This window comes from Colletotrichum jinshuiense, chromosome 10 (genome assembly GCF_051148585.1).
Source record: "Colletotrichum jinshuiense chromosome 10, complete sequence".
Taxonomy (NCBI): domain Eukaryota; kingdom Fungi; phylum Ascomycota; class Sordariomycetes; order Glomerellales; family Glomerellaceae; genus Colletotrichum; species Colletotrichum jinshuiense.
Genome location: NC_139303.1, coordinates 440,999 through 460,494, shown reverse-complemented (window position 1 = coordinate 460,494; position 19,496 = coordinate 440,999). Strand labels below are relative to the sequence as shown.

Sequence of the window (19,496 nt, the reverse complement as noted above, 5' to 3'; positions counted from 1 at the left end):
ATCACGATTGAAGCCAGTTCAACAATAGCCATCATTATTAAACAAGGCAAAATGTATCTACATTCAAGCCACGTTTGGTCAAAGCTTCCGGGTCCAACCGAGGATCATTCTTGATAATCTCCCCCGTGTGATTATGTTGGAAGCACTGGAATATAACGGGATCCTCTGCAGTCCTGGGTGGGCTTGACACCCTCGTCCACTGTTCTAGGGGCCCGAGCCTTGGGTCCTCGTCCGAGAGCTCGTTGGATTGTGAGTTGAAGAATCTGTATGTCGTCAAATAGCCAGCGTCATCCTCAAAAACCTGCACTCGCCACGGGCTTGGTAGTGGGCCCAGCAAGGCAGTAGCGTCGTGCAGCCCGTAGACGAACGCATCGCCGACCAGGGTAAAGGTTTTGAGGGGGGTTCCTGGCTGTGAATTGGGCCGTAAAACCACTGGGGCGTCGTAGCCAAGGAGAACACAGATGATATCTCCTACTTCACAACCCGCGGGTCCTAACCCGACATATCCCCTATCAGTGAAAAAGTACCGACGACCCTGGAAAAGGCGCAAGGCGCGTTCCTCAGCGAATGCAATCGGGACGCCTTTGGCATGGCCTTCCCAAGATTTCCCAAATAGAGCATTTGGGGAGTCCTGTGTCAACCAGGTTTCCAGATCCGGGAACTTGAGCGTGGGGAACCTCTCCCGTACATGGTTCCCAGCCAGTGTCTTTGCGTATGCCACCCGAAAAGGCTCGCCGGTAACATACGGTGGCGCCATGTCGAGGTCATCGGGCTCCAGAGCTCTCACATTAGCCAGTGTATCCAACAGGTTATGGCTTACCGGGACTGGTTTCATCGCACGGGTTATTACTGCGCATTGCAATCCGGCCACCCGCAAGACGTCCTGCTGCAATTGCTCCTCCCATCCACATTCTGTCCAACACCGCGAGTATCCAGCCGCGAGCTGCATGCCGACCTCTCTGCCCACCGCCGGCGGCGTCGAAAAGTCGGGCACCCACGAAGGTAGGGTTCCGGGTTCATGCTCTCTCCGGGCGAGGGAGCATGCCTCGAACAACTCAAGTCGCTGCGCATTCTTAATGTGCGCTAGCATGACTTCTCTGTAAGTATGTCCGATCGGTAGATCATAACGGGGCTTGATCGAGGAAGAAAACGAAGCTGGTAGTAGACCGAGGAGACCATAGATAAGATCCCGCGGGTCGAGACAGCCCCTTCCGTCAATCAAGTTAAGAAGGCTCCAAGAGACGGGGTAATTGAACCCCATCTGAGCGAGACGCTTGACAAGCCGCAGCCTCATGCGTGGGATGAGCGACTGCGAGAGGTGCTGGCTCGTGTAAAGGAAATTAACGGCGTTGCAGAACCGATCCCAGCTTACCGAGCTGTTTCCACAGCACAAGATAACCTCCTTAGCCAGCTGGATCTCCTGGATGACCCAGAGCCGTCTGAAATAGTCTCTGTTCAAGAGTTGGGCGATGCCCGCCCAAGTGTCGCCGTCGTACGGGAGCACCGTGCGGTCATCCCAGTGTCTTCCTTCCGTCGCCCCAGGGACGGCGATGATCAGGTTGTCGACGGTCGTGAGAGTCTGGCTCCCCAGAAAACCAAGGGTTCGCATTGCGTGGCCATTGCCATTTTGGGAATCTGATTCTTCTGGGCCAAGCCACGAGATGACGCGCTGAGCGAGCGGGTAGATGTGAACCATGCGAGGGACCTGTTCGTTGCGTTCGATGATGTCCGACTGGTTGATGCAAAGTGCGTCGATCCACATTGTCCGCGGCTTGTCCAGGTAGCGAAGATGTCGGAAGGCAGAGGCAAGATTCTTTCTGATAGGCAGATTCAACAAGGGCGACGATTTTTCCGTTACGATATATGCTGTTTCGGGGTCAAGAGGCGAGCTCCACGTATACGACAGGGCTTCGTATTTCGGCTCGTAGGTTTCTCGCCATTCATTCAGCTCGAGGTAGAGGGATGGGGCGATCGTGTCGATGGGGTGTGTCCACGATGTATTAATTATTGCCCCTGTATCTGGATCCTTGTAAGAGAAAAGGAACCGGTAGCTTGCCCGTGCCTCATGAACATCCCAGTTTGGAGGCAGTGTTTTCTTCAACTCGGACAGGGCCAGCCGTTGCGAGACGATCGGTAGTGACGGCGGCAGAGGAACATGAGAGATCTCGAGACGAATGACGTCGTCAAACCGACCGGGGAGGATTTTGACAAGGCGAATATCATCATTTTGTAGTTTTTTGTATACGTAGTTCGGCGCTGGCTCGTTGATGGAGATTGATGCAGCTTTCATATCGGGAATACAAGTCGATGCTGCGATTGCTCTGTTTCAGTCTGGTTCATGACAGGAATCGCTTGAGAGTGAGGGGTCAAGCGGAGCTACAGTTTTTGCCTGACGATAACTGGCCTACAGGGGAGGGTGTCGATTATCCCATTACACGCCGGATATAAGGCTCCCCAACCATTGTGCCGCAGTCAGCACAGCCGCTAGCCGCAGCAACACCGGAAATCGGTCGCGCCTATATGAACATGCCAATTGGATGTGGTTGAGGGACAGAACTCGATTCAAATTTCTGACCATGTGCATTCCTTATGATGTAACTCATGGGGTTTGAGGGCCGGTCTAGGTGTCAATCCAAACTGGGCTTATGATCCCAGCTGACAGGTGGCAACAAAGACGATGAGTTGCTGCAGTCAGTCGTCAACCGCCGAAATCTATAGTCAGTAATTGGGGTCTTGTTCCTCGGCTTATGCCTTTTGTCATGATCCCACGCTTCAAATAGAACTTCGACAAGGTCGAAGTGACGATTTTGATAGCTTTCTAATGAGAGAGCGAAATGCCCCTAGAGAGATATGACCATGACCGACATGGTTATTTCGACCGTCTTCCAGGCAGCTATTTTCACTGATCAGGCTGTATGGAGGATTCAAAGATACGTGGTGTGCTTATAGACGAGGCTCTTGAGTCGGGGGCCGGTCCTCAGCGGTGCCAAAGCCCCTGCGTATTTGGACAAAATGGGGTTGGTGCGATCCTTCTGTGCTTGGCATTGACCTAAACGAGTTCACTGTCACAAATCAAACACTGCCACTTAATTTCCCAGGCTCAGCGGGTGTAATCAGGCATTGCTATTGGGTCATTCCAAGAAATCACGCAAGCGCGATGGGCGGTCTGGATCATGCGCGAGGCGAGATATGGCGAGCCTTAATCCAGCGACGCATCCCCCAAGAGTCGTCTCCCCAGAGGCTTACTCTTTATGCGTCTGGACTCCAGTGGCAGAAACAGGTGCCGAGAAAACTGCAGAGGGCAGGATCCTGAATTTTGTACGACCTGGGCAACGAATACGATTTTCTTTGAGCCACTTCCGGAGTCAACTTTTTGAGTCAAGGTCAAAGAGATGTCTTTTCGTCCTCCTCCTCCCGCCAATGACTTGATGTCGACTGAGGCTCGCAGGGAAGGTCCCGAGGGCGATATGTCCCTGAATTTTTCTGCCGTCGGTCGAGCTAACAATGCGGCCAAGTTCGTCAACCCTGCAACTCGCGATACTGATTGCCGAACCGACAGAAGGCCACTGGTTATGCCGTGTCCGGAGGACATCCCATCTGTGTCAACTGCTAGCATTCCACCTGGGAATGTTACTCTCAAGCGAAAGCCTGTTCCTGACCCTGCGAGGTATTCACGGGGCGAATACATGACTTTGCCAACCTCGTTCGCTTTCGACGAGACCAGCACCACTTCTCCAAGTCCGACGCCTGTGCGACGGGAAGTCAAGCCGCTGTGGAAAATATGGCGTCTGGAAGTTGTATTCATCTTACTCAGCCTTTCTGCATTTACAGGTAAGTTTGTCTGTTCATTGTGCTCATACTCTAATTGCCCGTCTCGTTACTCATACGTGGATGTTATGATTCGTAGCCATTGTCGTCGTTCTCCGGAACTACGACCAGAAGCCCTTGCCGGATTGGCCACTCAGTGTCACCTTGAACTCCTTCCTTGCCTTCTTCACCACTATAGCCAAAGCTGCTTTCATGGTCCCCGTCTCCGTAGCAATAAGCCAGACTCAGTGGACTTGGTTTCTTCGGGAACGACCGCTTCACGATTTCCAAGTTTTCGACCAGGCAAGCAGGAGCCCTTGGGGTGCTTTGGTTCTTTTACGCCGGGTCGGTTATCGCCACTTCGTCATTCTTGGGGCGTTCTTGATGGTTGTGAGCACCTTGACTTCCCCAATCACGCAGCTAGCTATCGATTACCCAGTGTGGGATATTGTGGCTCCAGGAGAAGTGGCTAGGGCCCCGGCCATTCGTACTATCAGGTCGCCCTTGGATAGACTGGATAAGAGTTCTGAACGGGCGGTTCTGATGGCTACGGTGTCTGACACTACCGGTTTTAAGACACCCATCGCCCCAGTTGTGCCCTTTTGCTCAACTGGTAATTGTACATTCGACAGATATGATACTCTGGGTGTCTGTGTCAAAATGGCAAATATTACGGCACTGCTACAAACTGAGGAATTTGACGACCCGGAACAGCTGGATGTGCCTATTAGGGGTAACGTTTTCCCTGGGGACAAAGTCTGGAAGGCTTCTCTCCCAGGAAATCATTCCCTCGCCCATCAGACATCTATGGCGATGTCGACAATCTTTCTGAACGGCAGTACTACCTTTGCTTTCCAGGACGATGCCGCCCTTTCGCAAGCAAGGGTTGCATCTTTCGCCTTGATTTACACCTCTCCCGTCGTTGAAAACTACACTTGGTGGAGTCAGGCAACGACCCCAAGCGTGGAAGACATGCTGGCTGCCATTGGTGGATTTCAATATGAAGCCTGGGAGATGTTTTATTATCTCTGCGTACAATCCTACGATACAAAGGTAACGATGAATGTTCCTACGACCGAACTTGTCGATTCTTTGGCGGAACCAGTCGATGAGAACAGCGATTTCTCCTTAGACACGGCATGTCTGTCTATATTATACGACAATTTTATATCTTGCTACAGTAAGCCTCGTCGGTGGAATGAGACGCTTCATCTCAAAAGTCTGAAACCAGGCCCTTTCGAAGAAGACGGTTCCTCGTTTGGAGAGGAGGAGGGATTCAGCGCCAATTACAGAGCTATGGAACTAATGGCTTATGAAATGGCACAAGGGATGCAGGGATACATAACAACGCCCTATGACTCGCCGGACAAGAAAGATGCGTCGGTAGCCGTTACAGGGAGGGAATTCGCACAGAATCTCTTTACATCTGTGTTCCGACTGGACACCATTGTCAACCATGATCTGCGCCAGACCCTCATCTCCAACTTCTACACGAATGTTGCCATAAGCCTTTCGTCACAGTAAGTGGATTCCCTACTGTGTCTAGTTCAGCCAAACTTCACTTGCTGTTATGTATCTAACATCTGAATCTCAGCATGCGTGCCAGTAAGCCTAGAAAGTACACCCAGTATGCTTTCAACGTGACGGGAAAAGCTTGGAAGCAGGCATCTCATGTCCGAATAACTTGGGAATGGATCTCGTTCCTGGCGGTCGAAATCTTACTTGCGGCCGTATTCCTCATTCTTACCATAGCCAACCAAGCACTCACCAGAAGTCGGAGTGGGACATCTGAGGGCGACCAGATTGCATTCCGAGACGTCAAAGACTCGTCGCTGGCGACACTTATAGCTCTCAGTGACGACTGTCGTGCTGCTGCAGGCGGTGGGCTCCGATCCGCAGACAGTCTAGTCTCGACGGCAAGAGAACTCCGAGTCAGGCTTGAAGGAGATAAAATTGTACGGGTGAAGCATAAAACCGTGGAATTTCTAGACTGAATTCGTCTCGGAGTGTCCAGCAGTTCCAGCAGTTGTAATAATCTCCAACAGAGATATTGCCACGCGTGGGTCAGTCATTTCAACAATAGACGACTAAAATTTACGTTATGCCTCGTAAAATGATCTAGTCGTGATATTGGGCGTTTGTAACCCTTCATATGCATGTTCTATGGCGTTAATTTCATTTATGTCTACGTCCTACTGAGACGTCTTCTAACTCATCTCGGGTCACATAGCAGAGCTCCCCATGCTATTATCATCCTCGTCCTCTTCCTCGTCCTCTTCCTCGTCCTCTTGGGCCGTTTTGGGTGGCGTTCTTGTGGCACTCCGGAAGCTTTTGATATCCATGATCATTTCAACGGGAAACGAGCACTTGAACTATGACCGGGTATCACGCGCCAGATACATTTTAACCCAGAGGTTTTGAAATTGATTGCATTTAGCTTTGTGCCCCATCGCCAGTCCTGGGACGAAGGGAATGGCCTCTATATTATATGCGACGTCCTCCCTCTAGACATAGTAACTTGATCTCACTAACGACAACGTGTGAAATACCATGACACACCCATACGCACAGTAGCGCAAGGTAGGATTAATGACCTAGATGCACACACTCATAACTCAAGGCTAGGCCGACATCATATCGTTTTCCGTGCCGCCTATTCACAAAACACTAAGCTATCAAAAGTCCAGCTTCAACTTGAGTTTGTTCTGGTTCCCAAACACAAATCAATGCTTGTGTTCCCGAAGCCCCACTTCCGCAGGGCCGTGCATGGATTATAGTGGACAATGTGAATGCATTGTAACAAGCCTTGTTGGCTAAGTGGTATAGCGTCTCACTAGTACTCTAGTGTCATGAGAAGATCGGCGGTTCGATTCCGCCACGAGGCATTATAAAATTCCAATGTGGAGCAATCCAAATAACATTTTTTTGGGTTTCATCGTCATTACTTTTGCATTTAGCGGGAGCATTGTGCACACTACCAAACTCCTCCAATCAAATACTGTACAGGGGAGTTTTTTTTTTCTTTTTTATCTTTTTTCGTATTTTTCTTATCCTAAACTCTTACTGCCTGCTATATATAGCTAATGCTGAAACCTGTCACGTCTATAGAGGGCCCTAAAGTCCGTAAACCAGCTTCTCGCCCGAAATAGCACCGTCTCGGTATGCTTGGAAACCCCTCTTCACACCGTCAAGGCCTCCAGGAATCAGCTTCGGGCTATTTGGTTTAAACTTCCCAGCCTCGATCCAGTCCGGCAGTTTCTCATAAAATTCGGTGCCGAGTTTGTGGTCATCCTCATTAACCTTCTTCATTGTCAGTTACCGATTAGAAATCAGTTTGCTTAGCTTTCAACCTACCGGCCACTTGAAGTCACCGTACTGATGTTCCTTCAAGAATGCAGTCCAAACCAGGACATCGGTTACCGTGGTTTGCTTCGAAACATCGTCCGTGTTGGCTTTTCCGGGGCGAACAGTGCAAAGGCACCCGCCGCGCTCGTCGATAGCTTGGGATGCTTGGCCTGAAGAGGACTTGTTCCCAATTGTGTCGAAGACGTATTTCAGACCTGGAACTGCCTTTCGAATGGACTCAACTACGTTAACATCGTTGTAGTCAAACACATGACTTGCGCCTAGAGCCGTCACTCGATCAAAGTGGCGAGGGCTGCACGTCGTAACCACATTCAAGTGTTGCATCGCTGCTATCTGAATAGCGTATGAACCGACGCTGGCTGGAATACAGATCAGTAAAGACTTGCATGCAGATGAAGAATGTGAGGGGCAACGTACAGCTACCGCCCCAAATGAGAATCGAGGTACCGATGCTGCTGTCTCGAGGAATTGAAAGGCATTGTTTAGAGAACAAAGCGAGCCAGGCAGTCATCGAAGCCAAAGGCAACGTAGCGGCCTCCTGCAAGGAGATGTTCTTTGGCACTCGAAAGCTTATGTTATCGTCCGCGACAGAGTACTCGCTGTACGCGCCGATGCCCTTGATTTCGCCTTTAGACCTGTCAGGTTTGCATCATAACGTCGAATGACTGACAATAACGCACCTCCCCAGATTAACCCGGCAACGGTGTCTCCTCTCGAAAGCTTGCTGCACTTGTCGCCCGTCTTTTCGACCGTGCCAACATAATCACAACCGAGCACGGCATCGTTGCCAAAAGCGTTGCTATCAAGAGACTGAACTATGGCCATTGTCAGTACGTGCAGGTTCTTTACCCTCAAGGTAATACTGATATCTGATAACATACCATCTGTTGGATTCTGAGCAATGTATGAGATTTTTACCAGGGCCTGATTCGGTGCTAGCTCGGGGACCGGAATCAACTTCTTCACCATCACCGGCGAGCCCTCGACTGGCACCTCGGTCACCAAAGCTTGCATTCGTTGTTCTGACATGTTTGGTTTATTCGAATAGTGTCTCCCGGCGATTCAAGACACATATTTATAAGTCAAGCTTTTACTTTGATTTGTCAACAGCTCAGAAGAACCACTATCGCTTGATGATGTGCTGTGATTTCAAGTTTGCCGCTGTGTCGTCACTCACCAGTGCCACGTCATTACGATGCATCCACCTCAAACTTGACCATAATGGTGCTGAGAACCCAGGAAGTGTAACTGCAAGCGCAAGCGCCGGGACCGGGCGCAGGTTTTCCAGCTTTACTAATGGCTCCATACAGCAGCTTGTAGGAACATAACTGGAGTCAAAGTCGGTTTTATTATACAGGCAGAACCAACACGCATATACAACCGAGGTTCCAGGCCATGTCAAGAATTAATGTCTTATAGTCTTCAGACCACACAAAATTAGTGCACGACGTCAATTACCTGAACCATGTCGGCTGACTGGAGGATCTCTAGAGTCCTCAAACACCATCATGCCATTTTGTACACTAATATTTTTTTTAAACAAATTGGAACCCGTCGAGTTGACTGCGTAAAAACTGGAGTTGGCGCGGTAACTCGACTACGACCCACTCGTCCTACGCTTCACTCACAAAACAATAGTCCTTGTTAACCGTCACTCCTGCCCTGTGGCCTGGATGCGTCTTGGCAATACCCAATTTATCATAGGGGGATGAAACGGCGCCGGCCTGTCACTCATTTCTTTGTTAACATTAGCGAGATCTCGGTACCAGTTCACTTTCTGGAGTGTGGACCTCGTAGCAACGCCTATGTAAGATCCCAAAGCTTCCGTAGCTCCGTAGCTCTATCTGACGACTTCCACCCCGTTTCCTTCTCAATTCTTGCTAGATGTTGAAGCAATGCTAACTTCTCGCGGGCGAAGTCTTCGCCAGCGCTGAATGTGTCGCTGCATGGAAGACCACACATGTCTTGCCCTGGTTCACTTTTCCGTTGGGAGGCATTGGCAAAGGTTCTCCCCGCTATGTATAAGGGTTGCAAGTGATTCACCCAATTGGCACTGTTACAGTAGAGTGAGTTCTGAGATTAACGATATTGAAATTTCAAGAGAGAGCTGTTACTCACTGGGAATAATTTGATACCGAGATGCCCCCCAATTCCCGAGCGTGCCAGCGTGGGTCGAACTGGAATTATCGTGTTAGCTTGTGGTGTTGTGAAAGTACAGCACATAAGGCAAACAACTTGATAGGCTAAGAGAGTCCTCACAATTTCCATTTCTGCTGAGGGTAAGTCAATAAGTCCTGTCTCTAGCAAGAGAATCGAGCCTGCATGATAGAAGGTGTTGCCGCAAACTGGCTTTAGGTCAGTCATGGCAAACTTATGTACCTTCTCCATTACGCTCCTACATACTTGACGCCGACTGAGTGAATATTGTAATGGGAAATGGACAACCCGTGGATCCAGGGTCTGTTCTCATGAGCGGGCGCACTTCTTTTGGTCGGAGATTCCACCAAAGCACGAGATCATCCCAGTGTCTTTTGGCCATGGCCGCCTTCTGGGGTCCTGAAAGAATGGCTGACGTTGGGTTGTGCGCAATGAAATTGATTATTTTTGCAAAAATCAAAATGGCCAGGTTGGAATAGTCATCAACGTTTCCGATCGCTGAGGTGGACGATATAGAATCATTCTCAATCCAGGATTCGGTGGGTATCAGAGTTACCTGGCGGGTGACGAAAGCTGCCCAAACATCTTTCCTCATGAGTTTGTTGGAAGAGCAAGGAGTATTGAAACGTACCAATTCTAGCAAAAGCCCAGAAGCAGGACTTGACAATCCCCTTGCTGGAGCCGCCCCATTGGCGACTCTTCAATAGCCCGGCACAGCCCTGGCAATGGAAATGAGTAACTACAAAGTATCCAGGAATGTAACACGCACCTTGAGGTGCCGTCTCCACTCCGAGACATCCGATGCCATCATTTCGTAGACGCATAGCAGAGTGCATGCTGCTAAGACCGAGGCGTCAGCTTCCGACGGGTTTTGATGTATGAGAACTCGGATCGTGTATTGATAAAGTTCCAGGGCCGTCTGTCCTTGTCGGCCCCTGATTGTTTCTTGTTGGCGAGACGACAAAGACAGAGCAGCAGCGACGAAGGCTTTGGATCCCATCATGTGGTGGATGCTCTTGACAGTGAAGTGCTTATCGGAATCCGTGGTTTCGCACCAAGTGCCGGTATGGCGGAGGTAGGCGAGCATCAGGTGAGACTGTTCAATCTTGGAAATGGGCAGGTCGAGCTCCGGTAGCGGTGAAACTTCTTTGAGTATCGCTTGACCAAGTGAAAATGGCACTGTGCATACCCTATCGATATCTGGCAACGATGCTGAATCCTGTGATAAGCTCGGCGGCACAGCAATAGAGGTTGCATCCTCTTGCGGGCTGGAATGATCGATATCATCCTGTAACGTCCAGGATGCACTGACAGTCTGTTCACCATCATTAAAAGCCCCCTTTGCTTTAAGGACTCTAAGTGATTCGTTATCGGGAGAAAGAGCCACGTTGTCCAAGATTCCGTCTGCATCTGAGCTCGGGGGCGACGGCGCATTACAGCTAGCCAAGTAGTGTCTCAATATGCTTTCCGTGTCATCGATAAACTATAGCATCGTTCTTTAGTATTGCTTGAACATCAAAAGTAGCAAAGAAAACGACTTACGAGTGAGTGTCTGTCCATGCCCCGCTGTGGAGCGTTGCCGAGTCGTCTCTGTCGCTCGACGGCCAGAAGTGCAACCTCATCCTCGGCAGAGAGGCTATGCGCTCGCGCCGGGTGAAAGGAGACCTTGATACCCCAAGCACAACCGTCACCTCGGAACTCACAGTTTCGACATTTGGGCCTAGCCCCATCACCTATTGGTGACCTGGGTCAGAGACTAGAGGCATTGAACAGAATCCAATGAGCACCCACATTTTCTCCTTCTGCTTCTGCAGGGAAGACTGCCCACTAGTCAGATTTCGCTCTCCAAACTCTTCACAAAGACGAAAGATACGAGTTTATACCATCCGGATCGGGTTCTTGTTCTCAAGGGTCGTTTGTAACTTCCGCCGAGAGAAGTCGATCGCGCCATGAGCCAGTCTGTCATCACAGCGTCTCCACAACCACGATTAAACCGGTGTTCGTACAGGTTGATGTAAGTGCTTCACTTTGATTGAATTTTTGTTTGGTTGGACGATGTGGTTGACGTCTCCAAATGGCTTGCAGTTGCAAGGTTTGGGGCCATGGCAAAGACTGTAATGTAACTGCAAGCGTAACCTCAGGATCATTTGTCATCACGCTCGGGCCTTCTTGAGAGGGGCAACTCTAAGCACCGCTTACACTTTCCTGAACTTCAGAATAAGACGCACACAACCCGCTCGCATCTCGGCCCTCCCCTGCTAAGTCTTATCTCGGCATTCTCCTCAGACGACGCCCCCTGTCTTTATCCTGAATAGCCTTATCCCCCGCCTGGAAGATGTGGGTCTATTTCTTTTGTTTGAACCGGCCTTTCAAAAGAGTGAACATGACAAGCACAGGCCCCTCAAATCCAAACCGGCTGTATAATTGTGTTATGTAATTACACTAGACACGACCCACGCTACGCTTAACCACACAGACGAACCCACTTAACCGTGTTATTCGACTGGATGATGCGAAATGTGCGCATCGGAGTCGTCCTGTCCTTTTCCCGCCCTCGGCTCAGCATCCCAATCTCACGACATCCTCGCTACCTCTCCTAGTGTATACGTGGGACCACTACATCACCGCGCACCTTATTCCTCCCTCAAACCATTACTAAAGGTTTCAATCTAATATAAAGCATCCCCAAATCAATAGAATATATTCTGTCCCGAACACCCTATCGACAGACGGTACGGATCTAGAAGACCCTGAAGACTATCTTACGGAACCGTCTGAAAGGTGCAAAGACCCATGCCCAGACTCGGGCCGATCTCCAATCTCTGCGCCGTGCCCCAGGAAGGCCGCCCAACTACTCGGCGCTGGGACAAGGCGCACCGGGGCTGCCACTGTTGTATCAGTAAGTCTATAAATTCACCTAGCAAATATTTGCCCTCAGTGAAGATTATCAACCCAGATATCAAGCATCCGGAGGTTGCCGCTTTCCGCAAGGACCCCGTAAACCATCACACCTGCGAAGTCGTATTCTGCCTCTGTTATGCACCCAACCGAGTAAACTGGCTGTACCATTAAGGCCGGCATTGCTTTTAACAGCCGAAGGAATATGAGAAGTGATACCAGGCTGGAAGATAACGCTCTGGGGCACATGTGGCATCTAAAATCAACGATAATTTAGCACTAGTACTGAATTGATGCTTTTCGTAACAACAAAAAAACCGCATATGTTAGCGCAAAATAGCGTGCGCAGGGCCCCTGTGCAACAACCCCTTGTTATACCCCTTGTTATACCCCTTGTGAAGTTGACATGGTATTATTTTGGCGCGTTTGGCGGGATCTCTTGAACGGCTCCTCCGTATAGTCTGCGAAGAAATGGCAAATCGAAGTGATGTGGCATTTGTCGCGAACGAAAGCGGGGCTGTCGCATCGGCGAATGCCTTCATCCAGACATTGCGGCATGAGAGCTCTATGGGATTGGACGGAGGAGCTTTCTGAACCATGCCACCATGAGCTGGACTTGTAAATAACAGCTGATAAGTTTTGGCCACGGGCTTGGAAATCTATAAAGATGGACAGTTTCGCAAGCCTCATATTGCGCTTCTTCTCTCTCTGACAAGCCGACCTCGTTCTCATCCAGTAGCACCCTGACTAGCCCACCTTGAGCAGCACCAGTTACAGTGGTTAAAACAATGCATTTTTTGAACATCCTGGCAGCTGGCTTCTTCAGTTTTGCCGTCCAGGCTGCAGTGTCCTCCAGCGGCACTGCCGAGGTGAAGTTGGCGCATATCAAGGAATTGCTCACGCCTCAGCTCTCCGAAAACGCCACGATTATCTATCCCGACTCCGAAAAATGGTATGATGTTATCCATCGTGCTGCTTCTCCCCGCGTCAACCCGGGCTATCTCGCCGTTGTTGACGTAGCTGCTGAAGACGATGTCGTGAACACGGTACATGACAAGCAGTCCCAGAAGGAAAATACTTTATCTGACTCTTTTACAGATCAAAGTCGCTAATGAGATCGGAGTCCCGTTCCTGGCTGTCACCGGTACCCACGGTTGGACCGACGATATCAGCAAGATCCAGGACGGAATTCAAATCCGCATGCGTGGCCTCAACCACATCGGTCTCAGCCCCAACAATGACACCGCATTTGCCGGTGGCGGTGTCATTCAATACGAAGTCGTCCAGGCTCTGTATCCGTATGGAAAGCAAGCTGGTAATCTCCCTTGCCCTATCATGTGAATCCCTCACAAATAAGCCAAGAAAGATCAACTCACAAGCATGTTTTCCCTAGTCCACGGCCTTTGCGAGTGCGTCTCCATCATGGGTCCTCTCCTGGGTGGAGGTCACAGTGTGCTCCAAGGCGATTACGGTTTCGCTTCTGACAACTTGGTCTCGGCCAAGGTCGCCCTTCATGATGGTACTGTTGTGACTGCCTCGGCTACTGAAAACGCAGATCTCTTCTGGGGTCTTCGTGGTGCTGGCCACAACTTGGGTATTGTCCTTGAGTTCGAGGTCAAGGTTTACGACATCCACCCGGATCCATGGACTTTTATGACCTTTGTCTATGAGGCCGATAGGATTGAAGACTACTTCAACACCTGGAACGAGCTTGAAGATACCATTGCCGAACCCGGCCTGGTTGTTCTGAACGGTTACTACCGCAACTTGCCCGAGATCAACGCTGAGAAGGTAAGTAACCAGCCTCGTATTAGTTGCCGCAGGAGGCATCTAGCACCACTTGCTAACAATGCTTCAGCCTGTTCTCGTCATGGAACTCATCTACCAGGGCTACGACACCGCCGCTCCCCAATACATTGAGGCCTATCGTGCCATCGGCCCCATTCGCGAGGAGACTATTACCGATATCTACTGGAACGAACTCTTCGATATCACCAACTTCGGTCGCGACGATAGGGTCTGTGTCCCGAGTCAGAATTGGGCCGGCTACGTCAACTCAATTGTCCGCTGGGACCCTGCGTCCATGCGCGAAAGCTACAACATCTTCACTGACCTTGTCGCCATCGAAACCTACAACACCTCCACCTTCATCTTCGAGTCATATGGCCGCAAGGGCGTCCGCGACATTCCCGATGACTTCAACGCCGTTCCCCCAGAGGAGCGCAACAAACACAACATGTTGGCTGCTTTCCTGTTCTGGTCCGGTGATGACGAGACTGAGCTCGCCGTTGCCCGCGATTTCGGAGAGAGGCTCCAAGTTGCTAGCCGCAACGGTGAGACTGCTCACTCTTACGTCAACTACGCCATGGGTGGCGAGGAGCTTCCGAGGGTTTACGGCCGTGACATTGACCGCCTCGAGAAGCTCCAGGCTATCAAGACCAAGTTTGATCCCTACAATAAGTTTGGATTCTATGCTTCTCTTGCAGGCGCTTGAGGGTGAAGATAATGACTTACGGTCTGGAAGGAAAGTGAAAAGAGCTGGGATATAGATGTGTAGACTCACCCCCTTCGTCAACCTCTGGGTCTGGTCTTAGCAGGCTTTCCAATTATCAAAGATGCTTCACACTTTTGAGAAACGAAGCATTGGTACCGATAAATGATAAAATTCCTCTTGGCTGGAGGGTTAGCATGGAAAATGTTCATTGCATTGCATTCAGCTAACTATTAGAGTATATATGGTAACGCAGATGATCTATTGATGAATCACATGAAAAATCAGCTGCTAACGGAGCAATTGAAACTAAATAAAGACATTGCTAGTGTGTCTTTTCTATCCTAATCTGGTCACCAAGTTATCGACCGTGATTATTGTTTTGCGACTACTGCGCACAGGCAAGCAAAGTATTTAAACTGGCAACCTCTTGTCGCCCCAACTCACTGGGAGGGTCACTGTCCAATGTTAGAAGAGACAAACCGTTACGTCTACATTATCTGTGGGGATTATGCATTGAGCCTCGTCTGGCAAGGGCCGGTACGAAGATACATCTTCCCGATCCCGAAGCTCCCTAAGCTCCCTAAGCTCCCGCGTTAAGTCCGTTGTGATTTTGCATGTGGAATCTCATTTCTGTACTTTTTGTGTCGACCTGGCCTTGATTGGGTCGATTCTCCTTCACGGGATGAGCTGCATGATTACTAACTTCTCCGTAAAGGGCTTTGCTCCTCTCTATATACCGAATGAATTGTGCATGGGGTGAGCTCTCTAGCGTTAAGTAGCCGGATGTTGAGACCGTAATAGAACCGAAGATAACTACGCGACCCTAACAACTGTTTGTGCCTAAGCCACATCTAACTAGGTTGCTTATGTAATGCGGATAAGAAATGCCGATAACGCCACAGCGTTCTTGCGATCCAAGAATTTCTTTTTCAGTGCTTTCTTTGCTTAAAGAATTCAAACCCCATTTCTCAGAAGCCCATACAATACATTGAGGCGACTCCGGGTCACAAACAATGGCAGCCCGCCTGTCGCAGCGTCAGTCTCTCGCTTGTCGCGGTAAGTTTGATCACAGAATGACGTATGCGTTGGTACTCATCTAATGCGACTTCCTACAGAATGTACAAGAAAGAAGAGAAAGTGTAGCAAGGAAATCCCGTGTGCAAGATGCATTCGTCTCGGGATCCCTTGCGAGCGCGAGGTTGTTCACCTGAGGCGAAATACCATTCAATATAGTGCCGAAATTGGGTTTCTTGATTCATTGCAACAAACACTGCAAAGCAACGAACCTGCGCGTATCGAAAAGGCGATCGGTATGGTTGTAGCCAGGAAAGAGTCTCTCAGATCCGGACAGGCCTTGGCAGTCGAAAATCGCCGAGCAACTCTTGTTGAGTCGGGTAGTGGGCACCCTGAAGACGACTCGAGGCTGGATGACATGGGAGCAGCTTCAGATACTCGGGCTGGTAGCTCACTTACTGTTACCGCGCTGGAGCATATGGCTTGGGGTAGAAGCTACGGGAACTGCTATCCTCATTTGCACTGCGACTGCCATCAAAAGAAGAATTCCTCCATCATGTTTCCTTCAACAAGTCAGCCATTTTACCCCGTTCCCTTCCTTGCTAACCTCCCCGAAAGAGAGACAGCTGAGGTTCTCGTGTCGTTCCACATGAAACACATTGCATGGCATCACAACTCTCTGCATTGCCCAACTTTCCTACAACAATGTAACAATTTCTGGGAGACAGGTCAGTACGATCAGCCCCAGTGGATTGCACTGTACTGCGTAATCCTTTCAACATCGCTCCTCAGCTGGCAGCACAGCTGGAAGCACCGCGAGGCATATCCGCTTTCTTTGCCAGCTTGCACACCGCAAGAATTGTTTCATTACATGGTTGAAACACTGTACCAAACGAACTTTCTTCAACACATATCGATATATTCTATACAAGCCATTGTAATCTCAGCCGAGGTCGCTCATAATCTTGGACTAAGCCAACTGAACGCCACCCTGTTCAGCTCGGCAATTCGCATGGCAGAGTGCTTGGGATTGCACAAAATCAAAGATGGCTCATTGAATAATCTGTCAACTGCTGATGCATGGCAAGACACATTGCAAAGAGAAATCGGTCGCAGAATATGGCTTCAGATGATCATCCAGGATCACTTTGCAATACCCTTCACCGACTCTTACGGCATCAATCCCTCTCATTATTCGACATCTCTCCCAATGAACGCCAATGACTTGGATTTGATAGACGTTTCAGGAGACATTCCGACAATCAGCACCTACACTCGTGTACTGGGAGGCATTGCACAGCTTATGCCCGAGCTCGCGGACGGCATGGGGCCACTGAAAGCCCAAAAACCCGCTCGCGAACAATATGCCCATGTGCTTCGGATAGACCAGAAGATGAGAGAAACAGTGCAGGTCATTCCTCGCTTCCTCCTGCAAAAAGACAACGAGCTCGAGGAGCAATATGCCTGGCTTGGGATTGCTAGACAAAGCCTTGCCATCACCGCGGCTGAAAAGGTCGGTTGGTCCCTTTCCAATGTTACGTCAGAACTAATCAGCAGTAGATTGTCATGATCCATAGGCCATTTCTCTTTCTTTCCTTCCAGTCTGAGAATTATGGGCATACGAGGCGAACCTGCGTCGCGGCGGCATTGACGATTCTTCGGGAACACAAAAGCATAGTCGAATCGGGCGAAGTCTCTTTATGGACGCACGTTGCGTTCTCCATCACCGCCGCGCTCATTCTATCATTCGAAGTCATATGCAGCCAGAGAAAGGAGTGGGATAACCAACAAGAAGACTATCTTGACGCGATTCGCGATGCACGACAACGCCTGCTGGGTCGAACCAACGATGTACTGGCGCAGCGTGGCGTTGTCCTGATTGACGCAGTCTTCTCAGAGGTTGGCAGCTTGGACTCTTTCTCAAATATGACTCTTACTGCAAGGCCAGAAGCCATAAGCTTTGAAGACATAGCGGCCAGGTTCAAGACAGACTGGTTCATACTTGGTTCGACGTCCGAACTTAAGCACTATGATATCCCAGATGATCATTTCGTTGGGAATGCTTCAGAGGATTTCGATGATTGGTTTCAACACATTTTCCACACGAACATACTGTAGTTGTAATTCTTTTTATTCATTCAAACGGCGCGTGGCTGTTTCAAGCCATCGTTGCAGTTCTCATGAAGCCTGGGCAAAGCCGGTCTCGTTAATCCCGGGCACCTTCCTGAACGCCTTCGGAGCTGTACCACTTGTCATTGTGCATTGCCACATGAGCCTCTTCTTTTCTTCGTCGTCCCTGTACTGAGCCAACTGGCCTGTGATGCTGTGCATGACTCCGCGGTTGTGGAAGATTACCACATCGCCTTCCTCCCATCGGTGGGCGTAGATGTTCTCGGCCGACCAGATGCGTTTCTGGAAGCCGTAAATAATTCTTCGCACCTCAGCCACGTCATCTATGATTGAAACGTTGCCGGTCGCTGGATCACGGGTTGTCAGTTTGAATACGCAGCAGCCGTGAACCTGGAGAAAGGGGCGGTCAGGATTCAGCGGGTTGCGCCAGACCATCTATTCTGTTATTAGCACAGCGCCAGCCACATTGTACCTTTCAGAACATTGCTTCAGGTTGTGGTCAACTTACAGGGTGCTCCGCAACCTTGTCCCAGGACCACTCGGAGAGCTGCTCAATAGGCACCTCATTACCCATAGATGCGATGGACAGGCCGTCCTCCGTCGCCTTGCACTGTCTGATGTATTCATATGCTTGAGGGGCATATGTCACTGTCGTATTCAGAGCAAACTCCTGCTCAGCTGGACTGAGCAGTTGAAATGCCCGAGCACCAGAAAAAACTGGTAAATAAATCAATAAGAGTTTTCAAGGGATGGAGAAGTTAGACTTACAAGCCGTGGCACCAGCAGCAATGCTCTTTTCCTTCCCGTCTGGGAACTTGAGTCTCCGATCCGGCAAGTTCGGTACCTTGACTGCATGCAGAACTGTCACTTCGCCAGGCAAACGCTCGTAAAAAGGAGTGTCCATGTGCCATCGGTATGGACGGGTATAACCATCACACAACTCCTGCTCGGATAGCGGCTCCTCGTGAAACAATGTATGATCCTATGCATATTAGTAAATGGACAATGTTCCTTGCTCCATGATAGCAACGTACCAGATGGATAACCTCTAACTCATCGATGCCTTCGTAATTCTGAAATTTTCCGCTGCCAATAATACCAACTTGCGGTGTCCTAGGAATTCTGCCAGCCTTGTAGGCCGAGAGAATATTCCTTGGGTCACTGACTGCCTTTTCACCGGCCGAATGGATATCTGTAGCGGTCGGGTCGAAGAGCTTAGTCAGTTGAGGCAACGTTTTTGGCTCGATCCCCCTCTGATTCCTGATAACAACGACCTGGTTTTCAAACAATGCCTTCCTCAACGCGGAAACATCCTCCGCCGACAACAATTCGGTGTCCAAGATCTTCATTGACTGAGGCAAATGGACCTCTGCGCCAATCAAGGAAGACTCCCGAATGTTGGAAGGCAACCTTTCGAATGAAAGGCGTTCAGATGGGGATGTGAGACTGCCCATTTTGAAAAATACTTGGTTGTAAATAGTTGTACAGATGCCTCCAAAATATCTGAAGTCACAACGACGCGGGTAACTGCATTGATTTATAACCGACAACTCTGGGCTGATGCGGATGAGACGGATCTGCTCTTCCGCACAGCAAAGCTCCTTCTTCTCCAGTCTCACAAATGTGATAA

General features: G+C 49.8%; 7 protein-coding genes across 7 annotated transcripts; 3 read left to right on the top strand and 4 right to left on the bottom strand.

The window, feature by feature from the left end:
- Positions 1–37: 37 nt before the first annotated feature.
- EsH8_X_000115 (heterokaryon incompatibility protein-domain-containing protein) lies at positions 38–2,290 on the bottom strand (the record flags this gene model as incomplete). The annotated part of the gene is made up of 1 exon (XM_083274203.1): positions 38–2,290. One exon carries the CDS (start codon positions 2,288–2,290, stop codon positions 38–40), a length of 2,253 nt encoding a protein of 750 aa, XP_083119595.1.
- Positions 2,291–3,392: 1,102 nt separating this feature from the next.
- Positions 3,393–5,801, top strand: EsH8_X_000114 (DUF3176 domain-containing protein; the record flags this gene model as incomplete). The annotated part of the gene is made up of 3 exons (XM_083274202.1): positions 3,393–3,831; positions 3,908–5,327; positions 5,402–5,801. The coding sequence occupies 3 exons, from the start codon at positions 3,393–3,395 to the stop codon at positions 5,799–5,801; spliced, it is 2,259 nt and encodes a 752-aa protein (XP_083119594.1).
- A 1,120-nt stretch (positions 5,802–6,921) lies between these two features.
- EsH8_X_000113 (zinc-binding alcohol dehydrogenase family protein) lies at positions 6,922–8,202 on the bottom strand (the record flags this gene model as incomplete). The annotated part of the gene is made up of 5 exons (XM_083274201.1): positions 6,922–7,107; positions 7,162–7,532; positions 7,591–7,800; positions 7,854–7,988; positions 8,055–8,202. 5 exons carry the CDS (start codon positions 8,200–8,202, stop codon positions 6,922–6,924), a joined length of 1,050 nt encoding a protein of 349 aa, XP_083119593.1.
- A 1,867-nt stretch (positions 8,203–10,069) lies between these two features.
- On the bottom strand, positions 10,070–10,890 carry EsH8_X_000112 (uncharacterized protein; the record flags this gene model as incomplete). The annotated part of the gene is made up of 2 exons (XM_083274200.1): positions 10,070–10,813; positions 10,873–10,890. The coding sequence occupies 2 exons, from the start codon at positions 10,888–10,890 to the stop codon at positions 10,070–10,072; spliced, it is 762 nt and encodes a 253-aa protein (XP_083119592.1).
- A 2,126-nt stretch (positions 10,891–13,016) lies between these two features.
- EsH8_X_000111 (FAD-binding oxidoreductase) lies at positions 13,017–14,722 on the top strand (the record flags this gene model as incomplete). The annotated part of the gene is made up of 4 exons (XM_083274199.1): positions 13,017–13,274; positions 13,327–13,543; positions 13,622–14,019; positions 14,087–14,722. The coding sequence occupies 4 exons, from the start codon at positions 13,017–13,019 to the stop codon at positions 14,720–14,722; spliced, it is 1,509 nt and encodes a 502-aa protein (XP_083119591.1).
- A 2,224-nt stretch (positions 14,723–16,946) lies between these two features.
- On the top strand, positions 16,947–17,854 carry EsH8_X_000110 (fungal specific transcription factor domain-containing protein; the record flags this gene model as incomplete). Its single annotated transcript, XM_083274198.1, has 2 exons — positions 16,947–17,249; positions 17,297–17,854. The coding sequence occupies 2 exons, from the start codon at positions 16,947–16,949 to the stop codon at positions 17,852–17,854; spliced, it is 861 nt and encodes a 286-aa protein (XP_083119590.1).
- A 60-nt stretch (positions 17,855–17,914) lies between these two features.
- EsH8_X_000109 (TauD/TfdA dioxygenase family protein) lies at positions 17,915–19,320 on the bottom strand (the record flags this gene model as incomplete). The annotated part of the gene is made up of 4 exons (XM_083274197.1): positions 17,915–18,301; positions 18,375–18,583; positions 18,635–18,848; positions 18,901–19,320. The coding sequence occupies 4 exons, from the start codon at positions 19,318–19,320 to the stop codon at positions 17,915–17,917; spliced, it is 1,230 nt and encodes a 409-aa protein (XP_083119589.1).
- Between the last annotated feature and the right edge of the window lie 176 nt (positions 19,321–19,496).